At 50.7% G+C, this 26,520-nt stretch overlaps 8 protein-coding genes across 8 annotated transcripts; 6 read left to right on the top strand and 2 right to left on the bottom strand.

Annotated features, from left to right (window-relative positions):
* Window positions 1-250: 250 nt before the first annotated feature.
* Window positions 251-2,119, top strand: N7532_006832 (OSTA/TMEM184 family protein; the record flags this gene model as incomplete). Its single annotated transcript, XM_056619326.1, has 6 exons — window positions 251-293; window positions 353-503; window positions 582-885; window positions 949-1,074; window positions 1,143-1,292; window positions 1,349-2,119. 6 exons carry the CDS (start codon window positions 251-253, stop codon window positions 2,117-2,119), a joined length of 1,545 nt encoding a protein of 514 aa, XP_056475485.1.
* Window positions 2,120-2,807: 688 nt separating this feature from the next.
* Window positions 2,808-4,065, bottom strand: N7532_006831 (COP9 signalosome complex subunit 6; the record flags this gene model as incomplete). Its single annotated transcript, XM_056619325.1, has 3 exons — window positions 2,808-3,214; window positions 3,267-3,725; window positions 3,789-4,065. The coding sequence occupies 3 exons, from the start codon at window positions 4,063-4,065 to the stop codon at window positions 2,808-2,810; spliced, it is 1,143 nt and encodes a 380-aa protein (XP_056475484.1).
* Window positions 4,066-4,280: 215 nt separating this feature from the next.
* N7532_006830 (uncharacterized protein) lies at window positions 4,281-6,230 on the top strand (the record flags this gene model as incomplete). Its single annotated transcript, XM_056619324.1, has 1 exon — window positions 4,281-6,230. The coding sequence occupies one exon, from the start codon at window positions 4,281-4,283 to the stop codon at window positions 6,228-6,230; it is 1,950 nt and encodes a 649-aa protein (XP_056475483.1).
* Window positions 6,231-6,881: 651 nt separating this feature from the next.
* On the top strand, window positions 6,882-7,601 carry N7532_006829 (DNA-directed RNA polymerase III subunit C31; the record flags this gene model as incomplete). The annotated part of the gene is made up of 2 exons (XM_056619323.1): window positions 6,882-7,161; window positions 7,231-7,601. The coding sequence occupies 2 exons, from the start codon at window positions 6,882-6,884 to the stop codon at window positions 7,599-7,601; spliced, it is 651 nt and encodes a 216-aa protein (XP_056475482.1).
* A 638-nt stretch (window positions 7,602-8,239) lies between these two features.
* On the top strand, window positions 8,240-10,349 carry tah18 (NAPDH-dependent diflavin reductase; the record flags this gene model as incomplete). Its single annotated transcript, XM_056619322.1, has 4 exons — window positions 8,240-8,392; window positions 8,458-8,633; window positions 8,688-8,786; window positions 8,849-10,349. The coding sequence occupies 4 exons, from the start codon at window positions 8,240-8,242 to the stop codon at window positions 10,347-10,349; spliced, it is 1,929 nt and encodes a 642-aa protein (XP_056475481.1).
* A 412-nt stretch (window positions 10,350-10,761) lies between these two features.
* Window positions 10,762-11,818, top strand: N7532_006827 (electron transfer flavoprotein subunit beta/FixA family protein; the record flags this gene model as incomplete). The annotated part of the gene is made up of 3 exons (XM_056619321.1): window positions 10,762-10,815; window positions 11,016-11,673; window positions 11,736-11,818. 3 exons carry the CDS (start codon window positions 10,762-10,764, stop codon window positions 11,816-11,818), a joined length of 795 nt encoding a protein of 264 aa, XP_056475480.1.
* Window positions 11,819-14,194: 2,376 nt separating this feature from the next.
* On the top strand, window positions 14,195-16,288 carry N7532_006826 (lipid-binding SYLF domain-containing protein; the record flags this gene model as incomplete). The annotated part of the gene is made up of 1 exon (XM_056619320.1): window positions 14,195-16,288. The coding sequence occupies one exon, from the start codon at window positions 14,195-14,197 to the stop codon at window positions 16,286-16,288; it is 2,094 nt and encodes a 697-aa protein (XP_056475479.1).
* Window positions 16,289-22,804: 6,516 nt separating this feature from the next.
* On the bottom strand, window positions 22,805-26,227 carry N7532_006825 (uncharacterized protein; the record flags this gene model as incomplete). Its single annotated transcript, XM_056619319.1, has 1 exon — window positions 22,805-26,227. The coding sequence occupies one exon, from the start codon at window positions 26,225-26,227 to the stop codon at window positions 22,805-22,807; it is 3,423 nt and encodes a 1,140-aa protein (XP_056475478.1).
* Between the last annotated feature and the right edge of the window lie 293 nt (window positions 26,228-26,520).

Below are 26,520 nucleotides of genomic sequence, written 5' to 3'. Positions count from 1 at the left end.
CCACAAACGTGGCTTGGACCTGGACCTGGACGAGCAACCCATTCCTGCATACCAACTTCGCCGACTTTTTCTACTATTAGTACATGGTGCTCGCGCGTTCCCACATTCCCGCAAACACCCCCGTGGCGTCTTTGGTGGCGCCCCGATTGTCCCCTGTTGATCCGCGGATAAGATAAACCAGGCGAAAAAAGAACCGCCCTGCCCCTTTCACCCCTCTCACTCTGCTGCGACCTCTCGCACTCCAGCCACAATGGGCTGGACTACGTGCAATACCACTACCGAAGATGAGAAGAGTAAGTGTCCTGTGAGCATCGCTTTTAAAGTACCGAGCAGTGCTGACCTCGTGGGACAGTCGAGGAGATTGCCCTCTGGGATGGCGGGCTCACCTTTCACGAACTCAGCCTGATCGTGGGCGGCGCTTGCGCCGTCGTCGCCTGTGTCGCCTCGATATTTTTGATTATGGGCCATGCCCGACACTACAGCAAGCCGATCGAGCAGCGCCAGTAAGTGTTCTCCCAAGCCGGCCCGAAGATTGCGCGACAACCCTTGTACAGTTAACTGACATTGATGATCTCGCGCAGTATTATTCGCATTCTCTGGATGGTCCCTATATACTCCCTCGTCGCATGGCTTAGTATCCTTTTCTACCACGACTCCGTTTACTTTGAGGTGATCGGCAACTGCTATGAAGCGTTCTGTATCGCCGCATTCTTCTCCCTCATGTGCGCCTACATCGCTCCTGACTTGCACAGCCAAAAGGACTACTTCCGCGGAATCCAGGCGAAAAGCTGGCTCTGGCCGTTGAGTTGGTTTCAAAAATGGGCGTGGTGCGGTGGCTCACGCGGGATATGGAGAGATCCCCGCAGTGGCGTGACATGGTTTAATGTAAGCGGATTCGAATTGGGAGCAAAAGAAACCGCCCAGGATGCTGATGGATGTCTTTAATAGGTCATCTGGACTGGCGTCTTTCAATACTGCGTGATGCGCGTGTTGATGACCATCGTTGCCGTTGCCGCTCAAGCCACTGGCAGATACTGTGAGGAATCGCTGAGTCCGGCTTTCGCTCATGTTTGGGTACGTCACCGAGAGCCATTTTGACTGGATCTGGGGGAATAAAGCTAACGTCTCTCCCTGCGCTATAGACCATCGTCATCGAATCCGTCTCCGTCACAATCGCAATGTACTGCTTGATCCAGTTCTATCACCAGATCAGTCAAGATATCAAGCAACATCGCCCATTCCTGAAGATCGTCTCCATCAAGCTGGTCATTTTCTTGTCATTTTGGCAGTCGGTAAGCTTGTCCCCTCATGCGACAGCTCTGATAATTTTTCATAACACTTTTTTTAGACCTTCATCAGTCTACTCATTTCAGGAGGCGCCATTCACCCAACGAAAAAAATAGCCATGGCAGATCTCAAATACGGTCTTCCAGAACTACTTATCAACATTGAAATGGCCATTTTTTCCATCTTGCATCTGTGGGCTTTTGCCTGGCGACCCTATGCAACCCAACCCGGTGAGGTCTCCGATTTCTACGGCAATGGTAAGGAAGCCTACTCAGGCGGACGCTGGGGCTTTAAAGCATTGATGGACGCCATGAACCCATTCGACTTGGTGAAAGCTATCGGACGTGGTGGACGTTGGCTATTCGTCGGCCGCAAAAACCGCATGCAAGACCCCAGCTACCAGCGACAAGACGAAACAATTGGCCTCGAGTCTTCAGAAACTGGTAACACAGGAACCTCCTACCAAGGCGCAGGGACGACCATGTCTGGCGGCCGGACGGGCCGCTATGCCGGTGACGAGGAAGGCGAGGTCCTTCTCGCGAACGCCCAGTCAAATCCCGAGGCCAGCCATCTAGGTACTTCCCCGTACTCCGAATCCGATGAGTACCTGGGCGAGCACTCTGGGCGCTTCTACCAGAGTGGCCATGGGCATGAACATTCGCCTTACGACGATATCGAGCACCAGAATGTCGGATATGATTATGCTGGTGCCCACGATGCCTCGGCACATCCTTACCCAGCCGACGGGCCTCTCCGCGAACAAGTGCCCATGCCGATGCCAGATCCGTACCAGCCGCCGCCTCCTTACCCCGACGAGCACCACCATCTATAGGGTGATCTACTGGTTTTTTCTTTTTATGACAACTCGTATAAAATTGGGCAATTCATACAGCGCTGTGCCCTCGATCATAAAGTCTTCGGCCACTACAGCACCGGGGCGACCTTTTCATTCTTCTCTCTTTCTTTTCTCATTCAACGGTACCCATGATCAGCTTCTCAATTTTCTGGTGAGGAATTCTTGTTTTTGTTTTCCTTGCATGCTGCATGCTCTTTCCCACCTTTTCTAGTATAGACATGTTCCTTGGATATGAATACCCGCCAATTTGTTTCAGTTGGCATGTCGTTTTTTGGATGTTTCAAGCCACGCCATTATCCCATGCTTTGCGTATCTAGCATGGCGATACATTTGTATAGTAACCTTTTTTCATGAACGCAGCCTACGTCTATTTTTCCCATATTAGTTCCAAACCTACTTAGTAGTACGACAAAGCCAAACAGTCATGAAAATTTGATTCAGGGGCGTTGATTCGTTATCTCGTTCAGCTTCTCGTATCGAATGTGATAATTGAAATCATGAAGCCATGGGATTAGCGGCGAAGGCCGTCCAGTTCATCCGTGATGTCTTCCAGGCTTCTGGTGTGTTAGAATTGAAATCATGGCGCCTTGAAACAGCAAAAGGTCAATGCTACTCACATTTGAACGCAAAAGTCAAGATCTCTGCCGTTGCGTGAGTGAGGATCCTATCCTCTTCCGCGAGGCATATCTTGACGGAATAACTCGCCGGTCAAATCTCCAGATGTATTGCCGGGGCCCATATGCGCGCGAGCCTGTTCCGTCTGGCGCGCTGACTGGATAGTAGCTGATCGACGGCCCATTTCACGGATTTCCTTGATGTTTTCGCCCATACGGCCGAGAAGAGCAGCGAGCTCGACGTCGTTCTGTTGGGCGAGAACTTCCGACGCAAAAGAGCCTCCTTCGTCCGGAGCCAGGATGGAGAGCTGAGACATGAGAGAGTTGATGCTGCGAAGGATATGGTGCGATGGCGGTACGTCGCCACGTTCGATGCTGATGAGATAATCCTTGATGTTCGAGATCCGGTCTTGGAAGGTACGGACGGCGTTGATGCGGGTATTGAGGCTACCAACCACTGTCGATCGTTAGAACAGAGCCATGAAATAGATCATCCACGGACAACATACATTCTTCTTCGTCCTGGGACAGCCCAACTGATGCGTTTTCTTCATTTCCCGTAGACAAGTTCGATTTCTGAGTGCGCATTTCGTCGTGTGAAGCGGTTCCAGATCCTTTGGCAATGGTGTCGACCCCAATAATCTCTGCTTCGCCAGTATCGACGGCATATGGTAACTCACGGAAGCGGAGACTCATGTTCCGTTCCTCGCCGTCGATCTGCATGTCCTTTGGAGCATCAGCAGCATTTTCTCCTTCGAGGACGCTTTCATAGATAGCCAAGGGAAGCTTGGCGGTGCGCGAATCGGAGTTTACTTGGGTGGTCTGGAAACCGAGGAAAACGGCGTTCTCGTTGTGCGTCTGGAGAAGCTGACGGTGGAGAGGAAGATGCACCGTGCTAGGGCCAGTGGGCGGCATAATTGACCACCAGCCCACCAGGTCAACGGAAGGGGCCTTGTGCACATCCTTGACTATGGACGCGTTCAGTTAGCTTGGACAGAGAAGCTACTTCAGCTGGAGCGGGGAGTACATACACTGCTTCACTCGCTCTTCAAACCACGGCTCAGGGAGAAGAACCTCAGTGTCATCTCCACGCGGCACATCGCACTCAAAGGCATGGTCGATGGTGATCTGCCGTCCATTCTGCTGGCCTAGCAGAACCCCAATAATCGTACTACCTTCAACTTTTCTCTGTCGTGCGGCGAACCGGGTGATCTGGTCGGAAATGGTGAGGAGCACGAGTGGATGCACCTGGACGTGGATTCCAGAGTCGGAGGGCTTTTGCGAAACGAGTGACTGCGGGGGATCCATCTTGGAGCCGCTGCCGGGATGGATGGGGAGGGACGAAAGTGAGGTGAAGGCAGCTAGCTGTCTGTGTTATGCGGTCATGTTTGGTTTGTTTGGCGGGCGAGCTTCCCCGCCGGAATCTTCCATTAAGCTTCCCCGATCGACGTGACTCTTCCACCTTAACCATCTACCACTACCACCTCCTCCTCCTCCTCCTCCACTTCTTCCCTCCTTCCCTCATGACGATTCCCTCCGACTTTGATGCGCTGATGTCGCATCTTGCGGCGATCCTCGAGGACCCGTCTACAGCCCTGAATCTCCCCCTAATCGCCAGATTACAGTACCAACTTGACGAATCCACTGATCCCGTCATCCCTGCGGCACTCCTGTCGCAAGTGTCAGCTCTACTGCCTGTTTTGCAAGAAGATCCGACGCCCCTTACCTCTCTTGTCATCAAGGCCACGACGAGTTTCAGCTTCGCAAAGATTCGCTCCATCCAACCCCCAGTCAATCTCGTCGCTGGTCTCAAAGCCCCCTCCGAACCCATCAACCTTCTTGTCTTGTCCTTGCTTCAAAATGCAGGAAACTCGGCCAGCGATGCGGCCATAGTCGCTGGAGATTCTATACTTATGTCATCATTGGTGGAGCTGTGGCTTTCGACCCCTTCCGCTGAAGTCGCGCACGCGGCGCTCAGATCATTGTGGGCCCTGCTTGAGGTCGATCTAGCCAGCCCTTGGGAAAAAGACGAACATGTTCCATCCTCCGGCGCTCATGGGGGACACGGACTCGTGTGGCGAAGAGTTTTCACAGACAAGGATGTCTACGGGCTTCTTTTTGGCCTCTGTAGCCTGCAAGAGGACGCGCCAGGAGAGCTATCCAAACGTCAGCGATCGTTGGCTCAAGGAAGATTGATGAGCTTCCTGGTCAAGGTTGGTCGTGTACGATGGGATACCATTTCCAAGTCTCACATTCCAGAAGTCGAAATGAAATATCACAGCAACAGTCTTGCCCAATTCGCTGCGTGCCACATGGTCGACACTGAAGGTGATGTGCTCATGCATTTGAACTGTTTGGTATTCTTCCATGAGCTATTGGAGCTGGAAGCACCAGGTCTAGCGGCTAGGAGCTATGTGCACTCAGCCTCGACCTTCTCTTCTCCAGCGCTCGACTTCCTTATTTCTGAAAAGCTGCATTCCCGGGTGTTAGAAAAATACCTGGATGAATCTCAGCTTGATCCTATGGCGCAGATTTATCTGTCATCTCAGATCATGGATTATGTGGCGACATACGCTGAGCTGTACCCCAACCATTTCCTGCAAAACCCGAGCACACTTCTCGACGGTATCATTGGGCGTATTTCACGGGCCCTGGATATTCCCCTGAGTCAATGGGCGCATGGTGAAATCCCAGTCGGACATTTACGGATACTTGCCTCCCTTCCTCGAGTTTTGCTCATCGAAGCTGGTAAGCGTGGTACAAATCCCCTGCTGACCCTTCCCACCAACCCTCCCAGTGGGGTCGTTTTTGATACCCTGGGCAAGGTTTTCCACGGGCCATTCCGATCTTACGCGGCGGATTCAATGGATTTGATCACCTCGGGCCGAACCCCAACCGATTGGCACCACGAAGCTGCCGCTGCCCGGGTTCTTTACTTTGAGTTTCTCAACAGCAATCCTGACCTGTGGACCAATGCTGTTGCTGCCGCCGATACCATCGTCATGAAAGAGACTGCTCTTTCAGCTATCGGCCTCATGGATCGCGTCGCTCAGGCGAACTGGCAGCCACTGCCTCCGGCGTCCCACGTGTCTGGCAACTCGTCGCGCTTCACGCTCCCTTCGGAGGAGGCCCTTGCACAGCTCTCCCCTGCTTCAAGTGGTCTGCTCCCTCTTTCCGGTTGCTGGGCGATTCTCACACCCCCTGCTTTGACGACGCTTCTGCCATACATCTTCAAGCCCCCTCGGTCGTACGCAGAATTCGTAGGAGGTGGTGCTGGCGACTCTCAAAATACGATTTGGCAGGTGGCTACAGCCAAGCACGACGTGCTGGCTGCCCTTTACCAGCGACTCAAAGAGAGCGATGACCAGACAGTTCCAGGACTCGAGGATATCTTACGGACAATGCAACATCGTTTGCTTGAAAGGCCCGAGGCACCATCTGGACAAAGTGACGTAGCGACCAGGGGACAGTGACAACCTGACAATTTTCGGTCTCTGGCTACAACCCAAGATTCAAAGATTCTAGAAAACCTTGCGCATACTACGCAACGGGTGAACGAAGGACCCATGGGGCCGGTGCAAGTCAGTGTCATATACTAGCACAGACTGATTTTACGATGTAACGATTTACGATAGGTAATATAAATCTTTTGTGGATTGTCCAACCACAAATTCCTCCCTCCAAATTCCCCATCTCTGCACTAGTAGACAACCAATATAGCGCAGTCGATACCTTAGGGTATGTGGAATACACTTGTAGACTGCTTGTAGTATGTAGTAAATAGTGGAGAACGCAAGCGTTGCCCTAAACTTCCGTGCGGGGCGGCGGGCGGTGAATGCGCCGCTATTTTTTGCGACTCAGAGATCTCCGTTCTCCAACATGGAGCTGTAAAGCTGTATACCTTCCTCCCCAATCCCATTCACTTGTTGCGCTTCGTAAATGTCGCGTTTTTCGAAGGGTAAGCGGCTCCCCGGGGCAGAATTTGCGTGGGATGCCGAGGCCGGTGGTAAACCCGACACTGCGCCAACGCCCTTGTATCCGGTGAGCTCTTTGTCCCCCTCCGCGAGCTATTCCCTCCCACGTGCTGCTCAAAATCTACGACCTCGACATCGTCGCACGCATGAATGCTTTCTAAACGCAAGAAACTCCGCCAGGCCTACGTCGTGCCCCTCCGTCGCAAACTCACCCAGACGGAGCAGAACCACACCGATTGGTATCGCAGTCTGCGCGAGCGCTACCAGGATGGACCCTACTACGCTGTTCTCGACTCCTCCTCCACCTCGGCGAAGAAAGGCAGTGCCGCCCGAGTGAACTTTGACCCTTTCCATGGCATGCCCTCGTATTCTCGCCGATACCAGAAGAAACGCCGGACGATCCCCAAAATCGCAGATGTCCGTGATTACGGTGAGTTCAGAACGCTCCCAGGTTGCCCGGTTGGGTTCAAATACTAATCACCTGCTCTCGACCCCGCAGAAACCCAGTTCTTCCCCCGCGAGCTCTGGCAGACCATCAAGCCCGATTTCCGACCTGACGCCCCAGTCGATGGGTACAAACCCAAGATGGCCTCATTCGGCATGAAGCGCGGTTTCGAAGACGACGAGGATGACGCCGCCCAAGCACCGAAGGGAGAAAATGACGAAGAAGACTACGAGGAGAATGAAGCTGAAGGTGATGAGGGCGGATTACTCGAAGGTGATGAAGTCGAGGAAGAAATCTCCGACAATGATTACGAGGATGACGAGGACGACATGGGTGGAGACTACAACGCCGAGCAATACTTCGATGACGGCGGCGATGATATGGGTGACGATGGCGGAGACGGTGGTGGTGAGGATGAGATCTAGAAGCACGGATTTGAGATACCCTTTTCGCTTCGCTACGTGCTTATGTGCTACCTCGAGTTTTGTGCGCTCGTTACTTTACATTTCTGTTTTTAAGCGGTGGTCATGTGGACATGGTCCATTCTGATCTGCATTAGGTGACCTTCTGGTCACCAGGTGGTGTTCTCTGTTACATTACATATTGTCTGTCAAATTACATTTACTGCTTGCCATCGCCATCGTGCACGTTCAGTATTGAATGCTATCATTCAGGAAACTTGGAGAATCATTTTTGATCACTGGTGGCCATGGATTTTAAATAATCCACGCTTTCGAACGTGCGCTTGGTAGTTTTCACGAAACTATTTCGAGGCTACATATTTTATGATTCCTGGCTGAGGTGCTTCCCCAAAAGCCTCACAGTAAGAGCAGACAGATAACTACCATAATCCCGTGAGGTCACTCCGCATTAAAATCAATTTATCAGAACCAAAGAATACTAAATGCAAACAAATAATGAGTTCAATATTTTTGATCTATAGAGAGGATCATCGGCGATGTCGGCCTGGATGACGTCAGCCGGCGAGATCGGCCCCCGCGGCCAAATTGGGAATTTTGAGATGCGGAGGGGCTTGCAGTCCACGAACAAACACCCGAACAGAATGGCCTCTCCGGGCCCCGACCACACGCGGTCGGCACTCATTCTCTATGGGTCTGAGACAGGCAATGCGCAGGAAGTGGCAGAAGAATTGGGATCTTTGGCTGAGCGACTGCGTTTCGTGACGCATGTCTCCGAATTGAACCATGCATCAGCGGTAAGTTCAAGCCGAGATAACCAAAAGTACTTGGGTTGATATTAATTTTCAATGTTTGTCCATAGGATACCCTTTCTTCATACACTGTTACGATATTTGTGATATCGACGACTGGACAGGGTGATCTACCGGCGAATGCACGCAAGTTCTGGAAGTCGCTGCTGCTTAAGAAGCTCTCACCGACGTACCTGAACGGGGTCAATTTTACAACTTTCGGCCTGGGTGATAGCTCTTATCCAAAGTATGTGAGGGCCAAACCGAAAATTCCGAAGGTCTAATGCTCACCACTCGGCAGGTTCAACTGGGCAGTACGAAAGCTTTACAAGCGGCTGATCCAGCTGGGCGGGAATGACATCTATCCAACCGGCGAGGCAGACCAGCAACATCCTGAAGGGTAAGCAGATGCAATATGGGATGGAACATGTTTTGATTCTTCTAACAATTGCCTCCGAACAGCCTCGAAGGCACATTTATACCATGGGCCACGGACTTCCGAAAGCATTTGATGGGCACGCACCCTCTCCCAGCGGGAGAACACCCAATTCCAGATGATGTGCAGCTGCCTCCCAAATGGATATTACGACTGAAAGGCGAGAATATCTCGGCCACAGCACCAAAGGATGAAGCTCCTATCCCGGCGACACAGCAAGCCGAGACCGATGAAAACCCCAGTCTGACCAATCTTGACACCGATAGTCGGCCACTACCAGACACATATACTTCCACTCTGACTGAAAACCGACGAGTTACTCCACAGAAGCACTGGCAAGATGTTCGAAGAATATCCTTGACTATTCCGGAATCTGTCAACTACGTCCCGGGAGATATGATCGCCATCACCCCAAAATCCTCGCCGAAGGATGTGCAGATTTTCATTGACCTTATGGCCTGGCATGAGCAAGCTGACAAACTTATTACCCTTGTTCCTACGGGAGACATTCCTGCCCCACCTCCTATCGCTGGGCTCGACTCTTACCCTAACCTTACCTTACGCACCCTCCTCACGGACTACCTCGACGTCCGCGGCATACCTCGCAGAGCTTTCTTTTCCGCCATTGCTCACTACACAAGCAATGAGCTACATAAGGAACGACTCTTGGAATTTACCAACCCAGAGTATTTAGATGAACTATGGGATTATACTACACGGCCTCGACGCAGCATCATTGAAGTTCTGCACGAGTTTGACTCGGTGAAAATTCCCTGGGAACACGCCGTCTCCGTTCTCCCAGTGATCCGTGCTCGACAGTTCAGTGTTTCTAGCGGCGGTGAAAAGAAGAGGACTGCCGATGGAAAAACACAGTTTGAGCTTCTCATCGCCATCGTCAAATACCAAACTGTGATCAAGCGAATTCGTGAAGGCGTTTGCACCAAGTACCTATCCACCCTCCGACCAGGCAGTACACTCCGCGTTCAGCTCCAGCCAGGAGGCCTCAACTCCTCTCAACAGCAGCTGACGGCGTCTACTGTCTTGATCGGCCCCGGCACGGGCATCGCTCCGCTCCGGTCGATGCTCTGGGAGAAGGCGGCGCTGGTTCAAGCGTTCCGCGAGCAAAACCCTGGTGTCACGCCTCCCATCGGGCCGACAATTCTCCTCTACGGAGGTAGGAACCGTACCTCTGACTTCTTCTTCGAGGAAGAATGGAGACACCTGAGCACATTGATCCCGCTGCAGGTGCTGACAGCCTTCTCACGAGACCAACCCCAGAAGGTCTACGTCCAAGATACAATCCGTCAGAATTTCGTGCTCTTCTTCCGTCTCCTCCACGACATGGAAGGGTCGGTCTATATCTGTGGTTCATCGGGTCGGATGCCCCAGGCGGTTCGCGAGGCGCTCATCGAGGCATTTGTGAGTGGAGGGGCACCGGTACCCGGGCAGCCATACAGCCGGTCGCAGGCGGAGGAGTATCTTATTGGGATGGAGAAAGTCGGGCGATACAAGCAAGAGACTTGGTGATTGTGTTCAACTCCATAAAATAGAGAACACAGCATATCAATATGATGGCACTAGACCACTTAAGCTTGATGGAGGATCTACATCTACGGCTAACACATGGAAGCATGTGCTCGGCGAGATAGCCACCAGCCACCAACAGTCTCTGAGGGCATGCAGTCTGCCATTAAAAGAAAATAGACGGACATAAGTAAACATGGCAAATGACTTCGAATATAGTCCATCCATCTTGGTGCCCCTCCCGGTTATAGGCTACATGGCATAACCTCGGCTGGGGGCGGTGGTGTGAAGAGGGCTACATTCGGGCCGCGTCGGCGTTTTCGAGGGCTTGGCACTCCGTCACCGCAGTCGACTCGGGACTCTTTCTCGCATCCCGCAGATCGGACCCTGTCAACTCTCCTTGTCCACCGTCACCATGAGCAAGGCACTGCGCATTCTAGTTCCCGTCAAGCGGGTGATTGACTATGCGGTTAGCATCCCTTCTTCCCCGAAACGAGACGACCAGCACTAGCAATGAGCGACCGGCGATCGGAGCCAAGCACGAGGGAGTAATGGCCCATTGCTCGCGGTGCTCGAATCCGATTGAACGGCCGACAGCACCATCGTCCTCGAGAATCATTACATAGAAAGGAACAGAAGAGCTAATGGCATATGCTTTCGCACGTACAGATCAAACCCCGCATCAACAAGGCCTCCACGGGCGTCGAAACCACCGGCGTGAAGCACTCCATGAACCCATTCGATGAGCTCTCCGTCGAGGAAGCCGTCCGCCTGCGCCAGCGCGGAGAGGAGAGCAAGAGCCCGATGAAGGTCGAGAACATCCTCGCCCTCTCCGCCGGCGGCCCCAAGACCCCCGATGTCCTGCGCACCGCCATGGCCATGGGTGCCGACCGGGCCTTCCACATCGACGTCCCCGAGGCGGACGGTAGCCCCGAGCCGCTGACAGTCGCCAAGATGCTCCGTGGCGTCGTCGAAAAGGAGAACATCAACCTCGTGCTGCTGGGTAAGCAGGCCATTGATGGCGACCAGGGTCAGACCGGTCAGATGCTGGCTGGTCTCCTGGGCTGGCCGCAGGCTACCCAGGCCAGCAAGGTCGAGATCAAGGATGAGGCGGGTACCGTCGAGGTGACCCACGAGGTGGATGGTGGTGTTGAGACTCTCCGGGCGAAACTGCCCATGGTCATCACCACTGATCTGCGTCTGAACGAGCCTCGTTACGCGAGTCTGCCGAACATCATGAAGGCCAAGAAGAAGCCGCTGGAGAAGAAGACCCTGGCCGACTTTGGCGTTGAGGATACCCGGCGGTTGAAGACCGTCAAGGTCACCGGTAAGTTGAATTTGCACTCGTGGTGTCGTGGTGCAGCAGATTGGCTAATTGTGACATTGCAGAGCCCCCGCCTCGCAAGGGTGGTGGCAAGGTCGAGGATGTCGATGGCCTTGTCTCCAAGCTGAAGGAGCTTGGCGCTCTCTAGATTGTGATTTAGAGATTGCGAGTCGTATTTGTGTTTCTATACCATCTGTTGTTGCTAGACTGTATTTTGTCTAGGCTGAACCCGCTGCCGCGACTTGCCGACCCGACAGAATGGTCTTTGCGCCGGGCAGCCTCTCTGCATAAATGAAAAGAGTGATTCAAAACATCTGTATCTGCTTCGCTCGGGGTTTGCTCGCCCCAAATTCTTCGGTAGCTCGTTGCGGACTGCCCCTGTTTGTCCGGCAAATCTGAGATTGGATCTCGGGCATACCGTTTAGGGTTATACTGCGTATACTAGTAGGGTATCCTATTAGGCCAAGAACGATTGTTTTTTCTTTTCTTTTTCATTTCTTTTTCTTTTTCTTCTTTTCTTCCCCCTTCGCAATAACCTCTCGATCCTTCCCGCAAAGCTACCCTAGGGTACCTTCTAGTACTCATCTCATGATGGTGTCATATCCTTCCAGTTGGTAACTGCGTTGATCCCTGCAAAGTATGTTCGCGGCCATTGGTGCGTCGAATCAATAGTGTGGGCTGTCGCGGATACACTTGGCGATCGGGGAATTATTGAATCGTGTGCGACCCTCGACGATCGGCCAGAGAGTGGCATTGCTTGTCTTTTTAATGAGCAAAACAATAATTATGTGCCGGTTGATGGTACTACTTACGATGTCAAAGAGGCAAATACTTTCATGTTGGTCAGAGGTACACCTGCATAGAACTCTACTAGTGTATATTAGGCGCGGTGGTATTCGATGGTACTTTTGGTACTCTAACAATTTATTGTCCGCGATTGGCCCCCGCATCGCCCGAAATTGCGATGGACTCGATGCTGCTTAGTCGATTAGTCGACCTAGCCTCTAGTCGTACTGTGCAAGATTGCTTTTTTTGGTGACTTGACCAGCCAATCAGTCTGCGTCGAAATTGCGCAGAGGTTAACAAATGAGCTGTACAACTACCGCTAGTACCAGCATCGAGAGTAGTAGTTTCTACCCATGTCGTTGTAGGTAAACAAGGTATATGTACAAGGGTAGCAGCACTAGTCGAGGCCGCTGACCTCATGCGGCGTGGGTAAGGCTGAAGTCGGTTTCCAGGATCCACAGTACTACAATTGTACAATATTGCGAGACACTCTCGAGCAAAAAGTGAGATCAAAGTCAGTGCAAATTTGTAGACCAGAGTTGTATTTAGAGGCGTTTTATTGATCAATGTGTGCGAGTGGAGTACATGATTGCCGAGCCTGGGGATACCCTGCACTAGTCTGTCTGCCGATGTTTCGTTTTGATGAACACTCCTAAAAGCAATACGCATGGGCGATCGACCCACGAAAATTTCAAATCGTCCCAACGGAAGATAGATCCGTAGCGTTCTCGCCGAGGCAGCGTGGCATCGACCAGCTCGATGGGTAAAAAAGCTTTGATTGCCGGGGCTGCGCAGTGGGGCAATTGATCTATCGCAAACGGGCCGGGGAGACTTTCAGCTGACGCCGCTAGCGAGACGAGATGGTAAAGATCCGATCTCAGTTTTGGGGGTGCATTTGGAGGCGCGAGTATGTTCGACCCTCAGGCACCCTCCGCAGTGATAGAGCCGGGGGAAAAGAGGCCTAAGGATGTACCTAGTGGTTAGTAGTGCCTGCATGGATACAAATGGAGGGCCGATCAACCAGTCGGTGATGACGTCCCTCCGCGCGTTCCACCAGCAGACCCTGGTTCTGCAGATTCTGGACTTTGCAGTCGCCAGCAGTTGCTGACTCTTGTCTTGCGGCCCTGGCGGCCACGCGCGCCACTCGGCCTACCACGCCTTTCCGTCAGACCCGGCGCTTTTCTTTCTTAAAGCATCCCATCACTGTCTCCCCTCCTCATCGCTCCCTGCATATTCCTCCATCCCCAGATCCGCTGTACCCCCGTCGTGGTAAGCTTTATTTCTTCCCAATGTTTTGATGTTGGCATTCCAGAGCCAAACCCAACGGCGCACGCCACAGCTGCGCCTGCGGTGCGGTGCTGCGGCATTACCGCTGGATAATATCGCGGGCATCCTCGCAGTCGTGACAGTAATACTAACTGATCCGTAGACGACTTCATCCGCACGGAGGTGGTCTCGCGCCTGCGACATCCATTTTGCATTCGCATTTTCCCCACAAGCATTCCCCAGTGGCGCACTGCCGATCTTCGCCGAATTCCAATCCTCGATCGCCCGGCATTCTTGATCGTTTTAAGAAGCATTCTTGGGTCTGATGCTGTTCGCGGCGCTTACTGTCCAGATAGGCTTATCGATCCGACCAGCCTTTATTCGCGCTTATTGTATCCTGCTCTTTCGTCGATTCGCGCTCTCGCATTGTACTTCTCTCTCACTGTGATATTGGTCTTGTTCACCCGCAACCATGTCGCAATCGGCTTGGGAGAAAACTAAACGCTATTCGAAGAAGGGCTTTGACAAGGCCTGGGACACTGTCGACAAACTCGGTGCGCCTGTCAACCGCCTCTCGAATCGACTCGGCGCCGAGGCCTTCTGGCCCATGGCTATCGACAAAGAAAGCGACAAGGCCGCGCGCATTATCCGCAGCTTCTGTAAAGATGGCTTCTATGCTTCCGAATCCGAAGTCAATACCGACGAGCACGGCAAGATCAATCGGCCCAAGGGCAAGCAGAAGGTGATGAAGAAGATCCCTTCTCAGGTTATTCAGAATGCCAAGGGCCTCGCTATTTTCACGACAATGCGCACCGGACTCTGGGTCAGCGGCTCTGGAGGCAGTGGAGTTCTACTGGCCCGCATCCCCGAGACTGGCGAATGGAGCCCGCCATCTGGCATCATGCTTCACACAGCCGGCATCGGATTCCTCGCCGGCGTCGATATCTATGACTGTGTCGTCATTATCAACACGTATGAAGCGTTGGATGCGTTCAAGAAAGTGCGTTGCACTCTCGGCGGAGAAGTCAGTGCCACAGCAGGCCCAGTGGGAATGGGCGGCGTACTAGAATCCGAAGTCCACAAGCGCCAGGCCCCGATCTGGACCTACATGAAGAGCAAAGGCCTCTATGCCGGCGTCGCCATCGACGGGACCATCGTCATTGAACGAACCGACGAAAACGAGAAATTCTATGGTGAACGCATTTCGGTCTCCGAGATCCTCGCAGGAAAAATCCGACACCCACCGGACTCGATCAAGACGCTGCACCAGACGATCAAGGCTGCCCAAGGCGACTCCGACGTCGACGAAACCTTAGTCCCACCCCCTGGCGAAACCCCCGGCGACGTCGAACTTCAAGATAGCCAAAACTTCGGTGTGCCGGCCGCAGACGACCCAGATCCATACGGTGTAAAGGCGTTGGAGGCTGAAGGACTGTTCATCCGGGAGGCCGGCACGAAGGTGAGGCCATCACCCGAAACCTTTGAATTTCGCCCCAGCCCCGGCAGTCCCATCTACGCAACCTTCTCGCGGCGCAGTCTCGATAGCTCCCCGCGTAATAGCTGGCGCACCAGCGTCCAAAGCTATACCAGCGTGAATCGCGGCACACAGACCGATGACCTTCCGCTAACTGCCACCACGCCAGTAAGCCAAGCATCGTCTCGCAGTGCGAAGGAATCCACGGATATTCCTGCCCCGAGCCCATCAGACGATGAGGCCTCTCACTGGGACACGGTCCCAATTCATGGCGGCGAAGAGGAGGACAAGGAGGAAAGGAAGCACGACGGCAACGTCCACGAGAAGAACCACGATGAATCCGACACCGACATCGAGGTCCAGGAGGTCAGCAACGTGACCGTCAACAAGCGAGAGAGCAAGGATTCCACTCCGGTGGAAGAGCCAGAATCTAAGCGCACGTCCCCAACATTCACTCGGGCTCGTCTAGTCACTATCGCTAAGCGTCCTACGCCACCTGCCCTTCCTCCCCGTCACCCCCGACACACCTGGGGCTCTGGTTCCAGCCGTGAATCAACATCTCCGACAGCCCTCTCCCACTCAAGCCGCAGTACCGAGCCGACCGAGGCTGCTGTTGAGCCCGCGGAACCTGTGGAGCCCATTCAGATGCAGAATGCTCTGCCGCCCAATGTGAAGATGCTGCAGACTCCCAAGGTTGTACCGGCTGTCGTGTACGAGGATGATGATGATCTTTTCGACGACTCGGATTCCGAGCTCCCCGCCGACAAGGACGAATTTCTATCTGCCAGCGGCGGCGAGGGGCCTGATGAGGAGACCATGACTCCGGCAGAGGACCTAACTGCTACCCAGCCAGATACCGACTTTTTGTCGGTATCTGCCATTCCGAACAGCCAGACTGAAAATGGGTGCAAGGATGATATTCCATCCGCCACCTCGGAAATCAAGTCCGAGGCCCCAGCCGAGCCCCAGGAAGGCTCGGCACTTGCCGAGAAACTGGAGGAGTCCCTCTGCTTCACCGAGCTCGAAGCAAATGCCCAAGAGAGAAAGTATGAGAAGGACGACCTTACCCACATTTCGGCTGGAGTTGCATGAGCGCACTCCAATATCTACTCATCACGACTCTCGTTTCTGTACAAAACCTTCTATGATACCTCACAAAAGCATCACTCGGAGTTCATTTATGGTTCTTTCTCGGGGCGTTTCTGTGAATTTTTTGTTCTTAAATATTTAACGCCGTTGGGGCTGGACAATATGGGCTAGATTTATCTGGAATATTTTATTCTTATTATTAGCGTCTGTATAGGAGCCAATGCTCGTTTACTGTGTAGTAAAGGTGACGGTAACACTGCCGCCTCGGGAAGCGATCGGCTCCCAGAGCCCAGCCTGAGTTAGTCCCCCCGCCGCCCTGAGCTGCTCCTTGAGCGACCCTGAGCGACCCTGACCGCTCCCGAACTGCTCCCGGATCTGCTCCCGGAGCACCCTAATGGCTCACCCCTGATGCTACGACTGGCCGACGTCACTCTTCTTTCTTTGTTTCACATCCTCCGATGATAAGCGCAATGCTGCCTCGGTCGCTCCTAGGAGCTCGAAGGAAGACATGGCCTGATCTCCCGCTGTATTTTCTCCAGCGCTTGCTCACTTGAGCTCATCGCCTGACAGCTATGGTCCGTCATTCTGAGGGAATTTGATTTCCCCTAAACTCGGTTTTCGTTGTTTCTTCTTTCTTTTACTGCATCCTTCACTCGATTGAATTCTGAAGATGAATTTTCGTCGTTTATCTCTTCCTCTATGCTCTGGATTAATTCATCCCAGGGCTGTCAGTCAAGCAAAAACTCCATGACATATAGGCCGTATTTACTCCACTATGAGGAGGCTGGAAAGACGTCAGTAACCCAGCAACATTTAGTCACTGTCTGATTAATGCTCACTCGTCCATTTTAGTCGTGGGTTCCTAGGAGAATCTCCTTTTGCTGGTACATCATTGGCGAGAGCGGCCCTTCAATTGGCTACGGCAACTTGCAGTGGAGTTATGTCGGGTGTCAGCCGGTATGTTCTCGTTCAGCTGCAACCTGAGCAGCCTGGGCAGAAGCTGATTCTTCAATCGTATCGCTTCCCCGATATTGGGACCTCAACAGACACGATGGTCAAGACAGATTATAAATAGCCACGGTTGTTCCCCATCTTACGAATCTCTGGAATACATCTTTCCTTCGCAATTTCATCCTCGACTACCTCGTTTGGAATATCCCTGACCAAATTACGCCACCATATTTTCTTCATGGTGACTCTAAACCATCAAAGCTTTTGGCAACCAGCCACGGAAACGCCCAGAAATTGCTCAGAAAATGCTCCAGAAATTGTAGCTTCTAGGGTACCGGAGCAATCCTTCAATGTCGGCGAACGAGGCTATGCAAATGGCCACGTGCTGTGGAAATACAGATCACATTATGGGTATGAAACGGAGGACGTCCGTACGTATCAATCTTCAGACATACAATCCCCATTTCCGAATTCTAAGTAATCACGTCAGTGTCGCAAAATGACCAATCGGCTCAAGATATTCTACCAGAAGCCTCTGCTAGCGATAGATCGACCGCTGAAAATTACCCCGATTACCCCGAGAATATCGCACTCTACCCTTCCTCTCGAGTTAGCAGCAGTCTATCGTGACCGGTTTAGATAGACCTGGGACATCAAGGATCTTTGACATATTTCACGATAATCCAACTGGGAAAGGAAATGCGCCCGTGCACACGCAATCTAGCGTACGAGGAACGAAGCGAACCCTGGAGGAACCTCATTCTCATCAGAAACGACTGCGGACCCGCTATTCTGATACGAAAATGTCGTCGACGAGAAGAAAAAGCAATTCAAAAGCTGAACGTCCATCTCAATACGAGGAAGGACATTCAAATAAAAACACCAAAATCAGGGACTCAATACGATTCCTGAAACACTTCTACAGTTTGGCCAGCGCTGATGGTCAACTCTCAGATGATTTGGTGGATGGAGGTACTTGCAAGGAAAATCTCGTGGTGATACAGAACACAATCAAATCTCTCCAACACACATATGGCATTATTGCAACGAGCAATATGGCAACTGATGAGACCGATAAAGGATTTTCCACGACAAAAAGACAGTCATCCGCAGTAGGCAAAAGTTGGGAGCCCGAGGAAGAGCTTTTGTTGTCAGAACTAAGGGGTGCCCAAAAGCTGGAATGGAGGCCTATTTTTCCCTACTTTCCTGGACGAAGCTCGAGGGCAGTCCAACAGCGTCATTTCATCATTCGTTCGAAAAAGAGTGATAGCTCCACAATTAGGGAGAACGAGCTGGAAAATTCTCGCCAATTTGTCCAATCCTCATCAAACACTCGAAGAAGTCACATGTTGAGTAGACGCTCTCAACTTAGGGAGAAGGGAAGCAAAGTTGCATACCAGCCAAGATACCTCACACGCTCAAGGAGAGGTTCTCCAAATACCAAAATGCCAAACCCAGCTTCCACTGATCCACGGCTGCGCGACCTTGGCAAAGCCTAGAACTCAAGCTTTAATGCGAGCACACAGCGGCCACAAGAGGCGTTTTCGGCTAAGAGGGTTTTTTGCATGATCCCTTAGCAAAGCAGTGGAGACCACATACAGAACCATGCCTGATTCCGAATCCGACCGACAAGCCCTTTACGCAAAAATATAAAACGTTGGCTTGATAACCCATTATAAATTACTTTTCACAAGCGTATTGAGTTAATTTTTGACAGATCTGCAGTTCGTATATTGTTTCTCAGATATATCAAGGTAAAAAAGAAAGCACGCGCAGGTCTGAAGCGGAAAAACTGCGAAACCTCGAATCGTGCGATGGAGAATTAGCTCAACACTGGGCCATGGACTCCTGGAAGAGACTTGCATGAGATATTGGAAACATTGGCTGCTACCCAATTCCTGGAGTATAATCCTAGTTTTTAAGGGCAATATAGATCCTAGGAGGGCCAGTGTCGCTCCTGGGGCCGAGGAAGTTGCTCCCAGATCACTGAGACGTAAATCCCAGGGGCAATATGCTTCCTGGGATGCTAACTTTACTTGCAAATTATATGCCAACTCTCAAGCACGGTTGGCAAGCTTTTTAAATTCTACTATAGAGAAGTTTCGTAGGTGAGCTCACATGACTTGATGAAATGCCCGTTCTGGCTACATAGAATGCAGACATAATACGAGGTTGGTTACGTCGGAACCGAATTTGAGCTCCAATATTTCTGGCTGCTCTCGTCAAGATCATGATTTTGGAGGTTCTGCGTCCTCATTTGGCGCCGTTGGACCGATTGTTCCGATTCTCGCTTCTGGAATTTCTTTGAATCTTATGTGCAACAGTTGTACGTACCTTGTGAGAGACAATTTTTGAGGGAATTGAAGACCTACTCAAGGTTCTACAAACAACTTGACCAAGTCCACATTCGTCCAGACTGACGCCGCCCCCCTTCCGTCACTGGTACAAGGCCCACTACGGCTAGGTCATTGGCCGCCGTCGCCAGGCCAAGGGTGAGACCACCGAGGAGAAGAAGAGCAACGGATATCCTTTTCCGGTCAGGCCGCGGTATGATCTGATATTTCTGAGAAAAAATCTTGAGCGAAGTACATGTGTAGCTTTCAACGTTTATAGATCAGCCCGGTTCTTTTGTGCGATAATTTGCTTACCGAGCCATCTGCTCTGGGTTGATGCTCTATGTCGTGATTCGGCGATTCAACGTCTATAGAGAGAGTAGATAAAATGTAAGCGATGGAAGTGCATACTTGGTATACTCAAGCTACCAATTGAAGGGGGCTGTTGAACAATTTGCCATTTGTCTACGTGCACTCCACGGCAAAAGAGAAACTGGAGTCGGTGATGATGGGGTTTTTTGTAAACTACCGGTTTTGAAACCCGTTACATTATTGTTTGTTATACGAATTTTCTTTACAGCACAGCAACATAGCGTGCAAAGCCACTCGTATTTGTTCTGATGGATTTTCGTATGGTAACATCATAACAAGAGCGTTTCTAATCAATACATCTGTATCTTACCATCGAATTCGACTTTGACTATCCTCTCACTTCAATCTTTTAACCCAGATCCTTTCAGGAACGAAAGCGTCTCATCATGCCGATGAGGGTACGTGATTATATCCTAGGTATTGAGATTCCTAATAAGCACTTACATAGCAGCAGTCAGAGTGATTGATTTCATTATTACTAACCCTTCATCAAAATCGATTATTACCTCACCTCATTAGGTTGAGTCTGTATTTAAAGTTATCTTTAGGTGTAAAATGAAATATTCGGCGGAGTACCTGGATAAATGAATCGTTTTACATCTATTCGAAGTTGGTCAATATAAGAAGTTAGCCGCCGGCTTTTACCTCGGCACCTATTAATCTTTTCTATTCTATTTAATCTTGAATTCTCTTTTATATAGATTTCCGCAATCCAGGGCTTTCCGTAAAGACCACCATGGGTCAAGGGATTCAAGGCTGTATGACAGAAGCATAAGACCATAAATATGGCCCGGACATCAACTTCAGTTGGTTAATGCCCCCTTGAATGGGCTGGAAGTGATGCCATAATTCGGCTTATGAATGATTTCCTGATACCTTGCTGGCTTACATGTCTTGGCTAGGCTCACATGGAGAAATAACGTTCAAATGGCAGATAAAAATAATGAAAGTGGGATTGTACGGAGTAAATGAATTGGTTCCAAATGCCATTGAATGATTTTCTAATCTCATAACGCGAGTTAACAACTTCTAATTGAGGTCCTCTGCATTTATTTTCCCCAGAGCGGCAACTCCGTCACATTGCGGCTGTCTTCGGAACTGACGTGGAAAAGTACTCAACTTACGCCAGTGAAACTTCCGTCTCACTTTGTCTCAAATCATTCAAGTTTGCTCAGACACATCCTTGCGTACAGCTGATCTAGTCTCAAAAATGTATCATAGTGCTTCAGCGATATCCCGAGAATTGATGACTTTGACCAATTCTCCGGCCCTCCTAATACTTTCGACGGTATCTTCATCTCCTTCAACTAGTCCCTTCGGCTGTACCCCTCACTGATTTACTGTATCAATTTGTCACCGACTCTTTACACCAATCATTCACCGACTCGTGAAAATCGATTTTTGCTAAAAATTCTCTTGACAGTTCACTTCAACGACTCTCCTCAAGGACTCTTTTCAACGATTCTTTTCAACGGATCTTTTCAACCATGTCCAAGCACTAATTATTCGGAAATTGAGTAAATAATATGACGATGCCAATGAATACTGGCGAGTAGTACCTAAGGAGCTAGGAAAATCATGTGCACAGTGTATTCATGACCCCATTATATTGATCTTGAGTGCTTAGCCAATCTAACTACGCACTTGCGAATCATTCAAGTCGGCAGCACGAGGCCCCACCATGAAATGTCCAAGACAACTTTTCTTTGAAGATACAAGATGATACTCAGGAAGAATAGTGTGTGAATGCCTCTAGAGACCACGTCGGATGATTCAGTCCGCCTGGAGTATACCGCTTTGAAAAACAAGTTTCTTCCTACTTTTCAATAAAACGTCTGTTTCCCCTCAAACCTAGGTGAATGCAATGAGATGATTGCCCAAAATGTCCCAAGCAAGCCAAAGGATACCGTAAATGGAACAGAAGCATTTTGGAGATCTGCGTCATGGCGCCATTGAAACAACCACGCAAAGAAAAAATAGAACGGAGGCGTCAGGAATGCTATGCTGTAAACAGCCAGCATAGGTGTCGAGCGCTTTTCCACAGCATACAAGCCCCAGAAATACTCACGAGAAGCATCTTGTTCCACTAAATGACTGTCCCGCTTGGGAAGCTTGGTGCGAACAACAACATCCTGAAAGAGGTTGGGAACGTCCTTCCCACGCCTCTTCAATATCTCGCGGTAGAGCACGCGGTACCACGTCAAATACCGAGACCAATGCCAGAATTCATGGGGTGGCACTGGGGGGTCCGGGAAAATCGGCTTTGGAGAAAAATGATACGAGGCTTGCTGCGGGCTTGGAAATTCGGGTACTAACGGTGAATATGCATCTTGCAGAAACCTTTCAAACTGTGTCCAATATGAATGTTAAAGAAGAGTCAAACGCAGAGACCGGTGGCATACCTTAAAGAACTCACAATGTGAGTATTTGTAGACTCCAAACCAACTCGGTAGAAACCCTCGATGAAGAAAGTACATTTTTCGAACCCACGAGAAAAAGTTTTCGTCATTCATATCTTTCACCGATGTCTGGGCGAGACGATGCGGCCCTCCGAAAAGCGAATAATGTGGCACAACAAGAAACACATGGAGATCGATTTTATTTCCCAGTGGGGCCTGGGAGGATCCTCTCTGTGGGAAGCGGAGAGCCGAGTGATGATCCTTTTTCAGACTTTGCTGTGCCAGAGAATTTGATTGACCTGGAGGATTGCTTGGACCTTGCGTGCTGGCGCTTGCCTGGGAGGTATTTTTCTGGGAGAGGAATACGGAAGCGCTCGTGACTGCTTTTGCAAAAGAATGCGGGACTTCTGCCCAGCGAGCTTTCCCACAGCTCTGGATGCAATGGTTAGCGTTAAAATAATGACTCAGGTGGAAAAACTCACACATCGCCAATACAAACGCGACTCTCCATTTGCTAGAGGACGCATGTACGGTCTCAAGGGCCACCAGTCCCAAGTTTCTGCTGTGAATGTCTCCCATTTTCCCTTAATTTTATTGATGATCGAAGTATCTTCTTCTTTATTCAAGAAAATTTGATCTGGGGCAATATGCTGCAATTCGCTCACCACAGTCTCAATATCTCGTAGCTGTTTTGCCGTGAAGGCTACGGCTCGGCGCTTCTTTGCGATCCATTTACCGAGCTCGGATCGCAGAGATGGGAAGACAAAATCGTGAAATTCTCTTTCCATAATTAGAAAGGCGTTTGACTTGAAGAGAAGGTACTCAGTCTTCTCTAGATCATCCATTATTGTCTGTCCTTCGAAGCCCTCTGGGATCGAATCTGCGTCGGAATCCGAGTCCGATTCTATCTCGTCATCATCATGACTTTGCGTCTGGATCTCAGTTTCTAGTTCCAAGCGTTCTTCTCGAGAGTGCTTTGTGACGCCAGTGGCATCTTGAGTCTCGAGATATTCCAATATTTTAGCTCTGGAGCCCTTTTCCCCAAGTCGTCGAACATTCCATTCCTCCAGTCCGGACATTTTCATCACACCAAAGCTTTGGATTGTTTGACTTGCAACTCTGGAAGACGCACTGCGGAGAAATTTTGCAATGCTGGGACGACCTTCGAATTCTGTCTCTTGGGCCAAATGAAATGCAAAAAGCCGCAAGGCCTTCGTCAGATTGCGCTGGAATCTGGATATTGACGTATCGCTCTCCTCAAGCGCAAATTTACAAATATTTTGAAAACTCTCAATCCGTAGAAGTGATGCAGTGAAGACTTCAACCGCAGAGGTGAATACTGTGTTGTCGAAGCTTGTTGCGGAGGAGTTACTACCGGCAAATCCAAGGCTGCTTAGGATCGACCCAAAATCAGAGTCATTGGAATCATCATCTCCATCCATGCGCATACCCTGGGCCTGCCTCTTCTGCCAAATTTCATGAAGCAGCTTAGCTGATTTTGTTTCTCCTGGCCTATCCACCCGAAGGAATCTATCCCGTGTCTGTCTGGCCCTTTTTGCCAGGGTTTCGGCCTCAACCAGATCATCCATTTCGAAACGTATCAACGCCAGATTTTCCATGATGTCGAGGGTATCTGGGTGCTCTTCGCCAAATACTTTCAGGCTTTTGACCAATACATGGCTGTATATATCCCCGGCTTCGAACAGCCTGTTCTGATGCTGGTAATTTAAAGCCAGGGTAGCTCGACTCGTCAAGACTGAGGGGTGTTCGGATCCCAGCACCCTCTCTTTACTGGCAATTGACCTGAGCTGTAGTGCCTCGGCCTCTTCAAACCTCCCTTGGTGGATGAGAACAAGAGCCATGCCTTCCATGCCATCTATCGTGCTCGGATGTTCTGGACCAAAATGTTTCTCCATCCCGCTGATTACTCGCAAGTAAATCTCCTCCGATTCTTCCAATCTTCCACGGGCCCTAAAGATGGATGCTAAAAGAACCAGACTCAAAAGCACATCTGGATGTTCGGGACCCAATTGAGCCTCTTGAAACCCTATAACCTGCGTCTGAGTGGCTTCAGCAAGTTCCAACTGACTTCGCCTAAAATATCTTGCTGCCAAGCTTGCTAGGCTTTTGACTGTATCGGGATGCTCGTTTCCAAGGACCTTTTGACGGCCTAAGAGTACTTGTGTCTCGAGTTCCTCTGCTTCGACCAATCGCCCTTTGGCCTGGTAGATGGCCGCTAAATTGCCCATCACCCCAAGCGTGTCACGATGCTCACCGCCCTTGATCTTCTTCGAAATAGAAACTGCGAGATGATATAGCGCTTCAGCTTCGTCGAACCGCCCTTCAGCCTTGTATACGGACGCAAGATTGGTCATGCTGGTTAAGGTGACTGGATGGTCCTGCCCTAAGCTGCGCGTGCGAATCCTGAGCAAATGAGAGTTCATGTTTTCTGCCTCTTCCAATCGGCCTTGGCGCATGTATATTACCGCAAGGTTATTCATGCTGGCCAAAGTACTTGGATGCTCGGAGCCTAAAACACGTCTGCGTGTCTCGCGGACCACAAAGTTCATATCTTCAGCTTCTTTCAACCGGCCTTGCTGTTCGTAAATCATGGCAAGGTTACTCATGATAGTTAAGGTGTCTGGATGATCTCTACCCAGAGCTCGCCGGGATGTTTCAAGGAGCTTCAGATTCGGTCGCTCCGCATCATCCCATTGGCCTTGGTACCACTTTGCTAAGGCTAGGTGACCTGAGGCAGACAGAGAGGCAGGGTGCTCCGGACCAAGTACCCGATCACAATGCTCAACCCGATGTTTTGCCATCATCTCCGCTTTTGACCACCGGCCCTGTAGCAAGTAGGCCAGTCTCAATGTCATCTCAGCATCTATAGACTCCAGATGATTAGGACCTAGTATATCATGACGGGCATGCATTGCCTTCATTGCCATTCGAGCCATGACTGTGGCCTTTCCGATATTCCCGGCATAGCGTGCACCCGCATGGAGGAGGGTAGCCCACTGCAACAGAGATTGCTTCATATATCTGCTCGGTGGATCATCTATCGCAACTTGCACGTGTGGAAACAGTGACCTGCACTTCTTCCAATTTGCATGCTCTTCCGCGACGAATCTGTGGGAAAGGTTCTTGATAAAACGACTTTTCACAGGTTCAGTCGGATCTTCCCCATAGAGATTAGTTTCCATCCATTCCTTAACGACGCGTCGTAACAAGTCATGTATTACGATCGTTCTGTCGCCAGGTGTGACATGTATCAATCGTAGGTTTCTGAGAAGGAAGATCTCAGGTGCAAGACCCTCGATCTGGCTAGACCTTTGTTGACCCTCACGGAATTTCGAGACATCACCAGGCCCGTCAGCAAGTAGACTCTCCGGAACCCCTTGTGGATCAAAGAAGCTCAGATAACAGAGTAGGTCTAGCGCCGGTCTGTCTACTTGCTTCAGAGTATCTAAGACGATTTGCGAGATATTATGAAAAGGTTGCATCACGGGGAGGGTGCCCTTCTTTTCACGTCGAAATGACTCTCGTCTCTTAATTTCTTCGTGAAACCCCCGAAGATCCCATGGAAGGGTTGGTGAATTAATACAAGCAGCTGCCATAACAATTGAAAGTGGGTGACCGTGCAGTGCTTGTGAAATTGGCGCGACATCCTCCCCGCGTACATGAGGGGGTAGCTTCACCCGAAAAAGGGCAGTTGCGAGGGGCTCATTCATCGACTCAACCAAAATGACATGGTCTTTGGTTGTAAGATCGTAAGACGCATTGAAGCTTCTGGTAGTCACTATTACTGATCCACCCGGACTATGAGGGGGAATGATGCCGATTGGGTTGAGCGGGCCACTGTTTGGTGCGTCTGATCTTCCCTCCATTTTTCCCGGGGTATCCGTCTGGAATGCATCGTCTAGGCCCATGTCATCTAGGTCCATATCGTCTAGAATGAGGACCCATCTTTCTCCACATGTCTCAAGCCATTTATGGACGATCTGGAAGATATTCCTGTGGGGGTCGTTGCGCTGCGGTATTTCAAACCGATCGGCTATATCACGGTAGGACTGGTCTGATCGAGCCCAGTTACTCGCATTGACCCATAGAATCAATGTATCCGGGGATCTGTCGTGGATTCGATAGGCACATTCGATAGCCAAGTGGGATTTTCTGCTCA

The sequence above is a fragment of the Penicillium argentinense genome, assembly GCF_028826775.1.
Source record: "Penicillium argentinense strain IBT 30761 chromosome Unknown utg000005l_segment0_segment0, whole genome shotgun sequence".
In the NCBI taxonomy this organism is placed as follows: domain Eukaryota; kingdom Fungi; phylum Ascomycota; class Eurotiomycetes; order Eurotiales; family Aspergillaceae; genus Penicillium; species Penicillium argentinense.
This window is presented reverse-complemented; position numbering and strand designations above follow the sequence as displayed.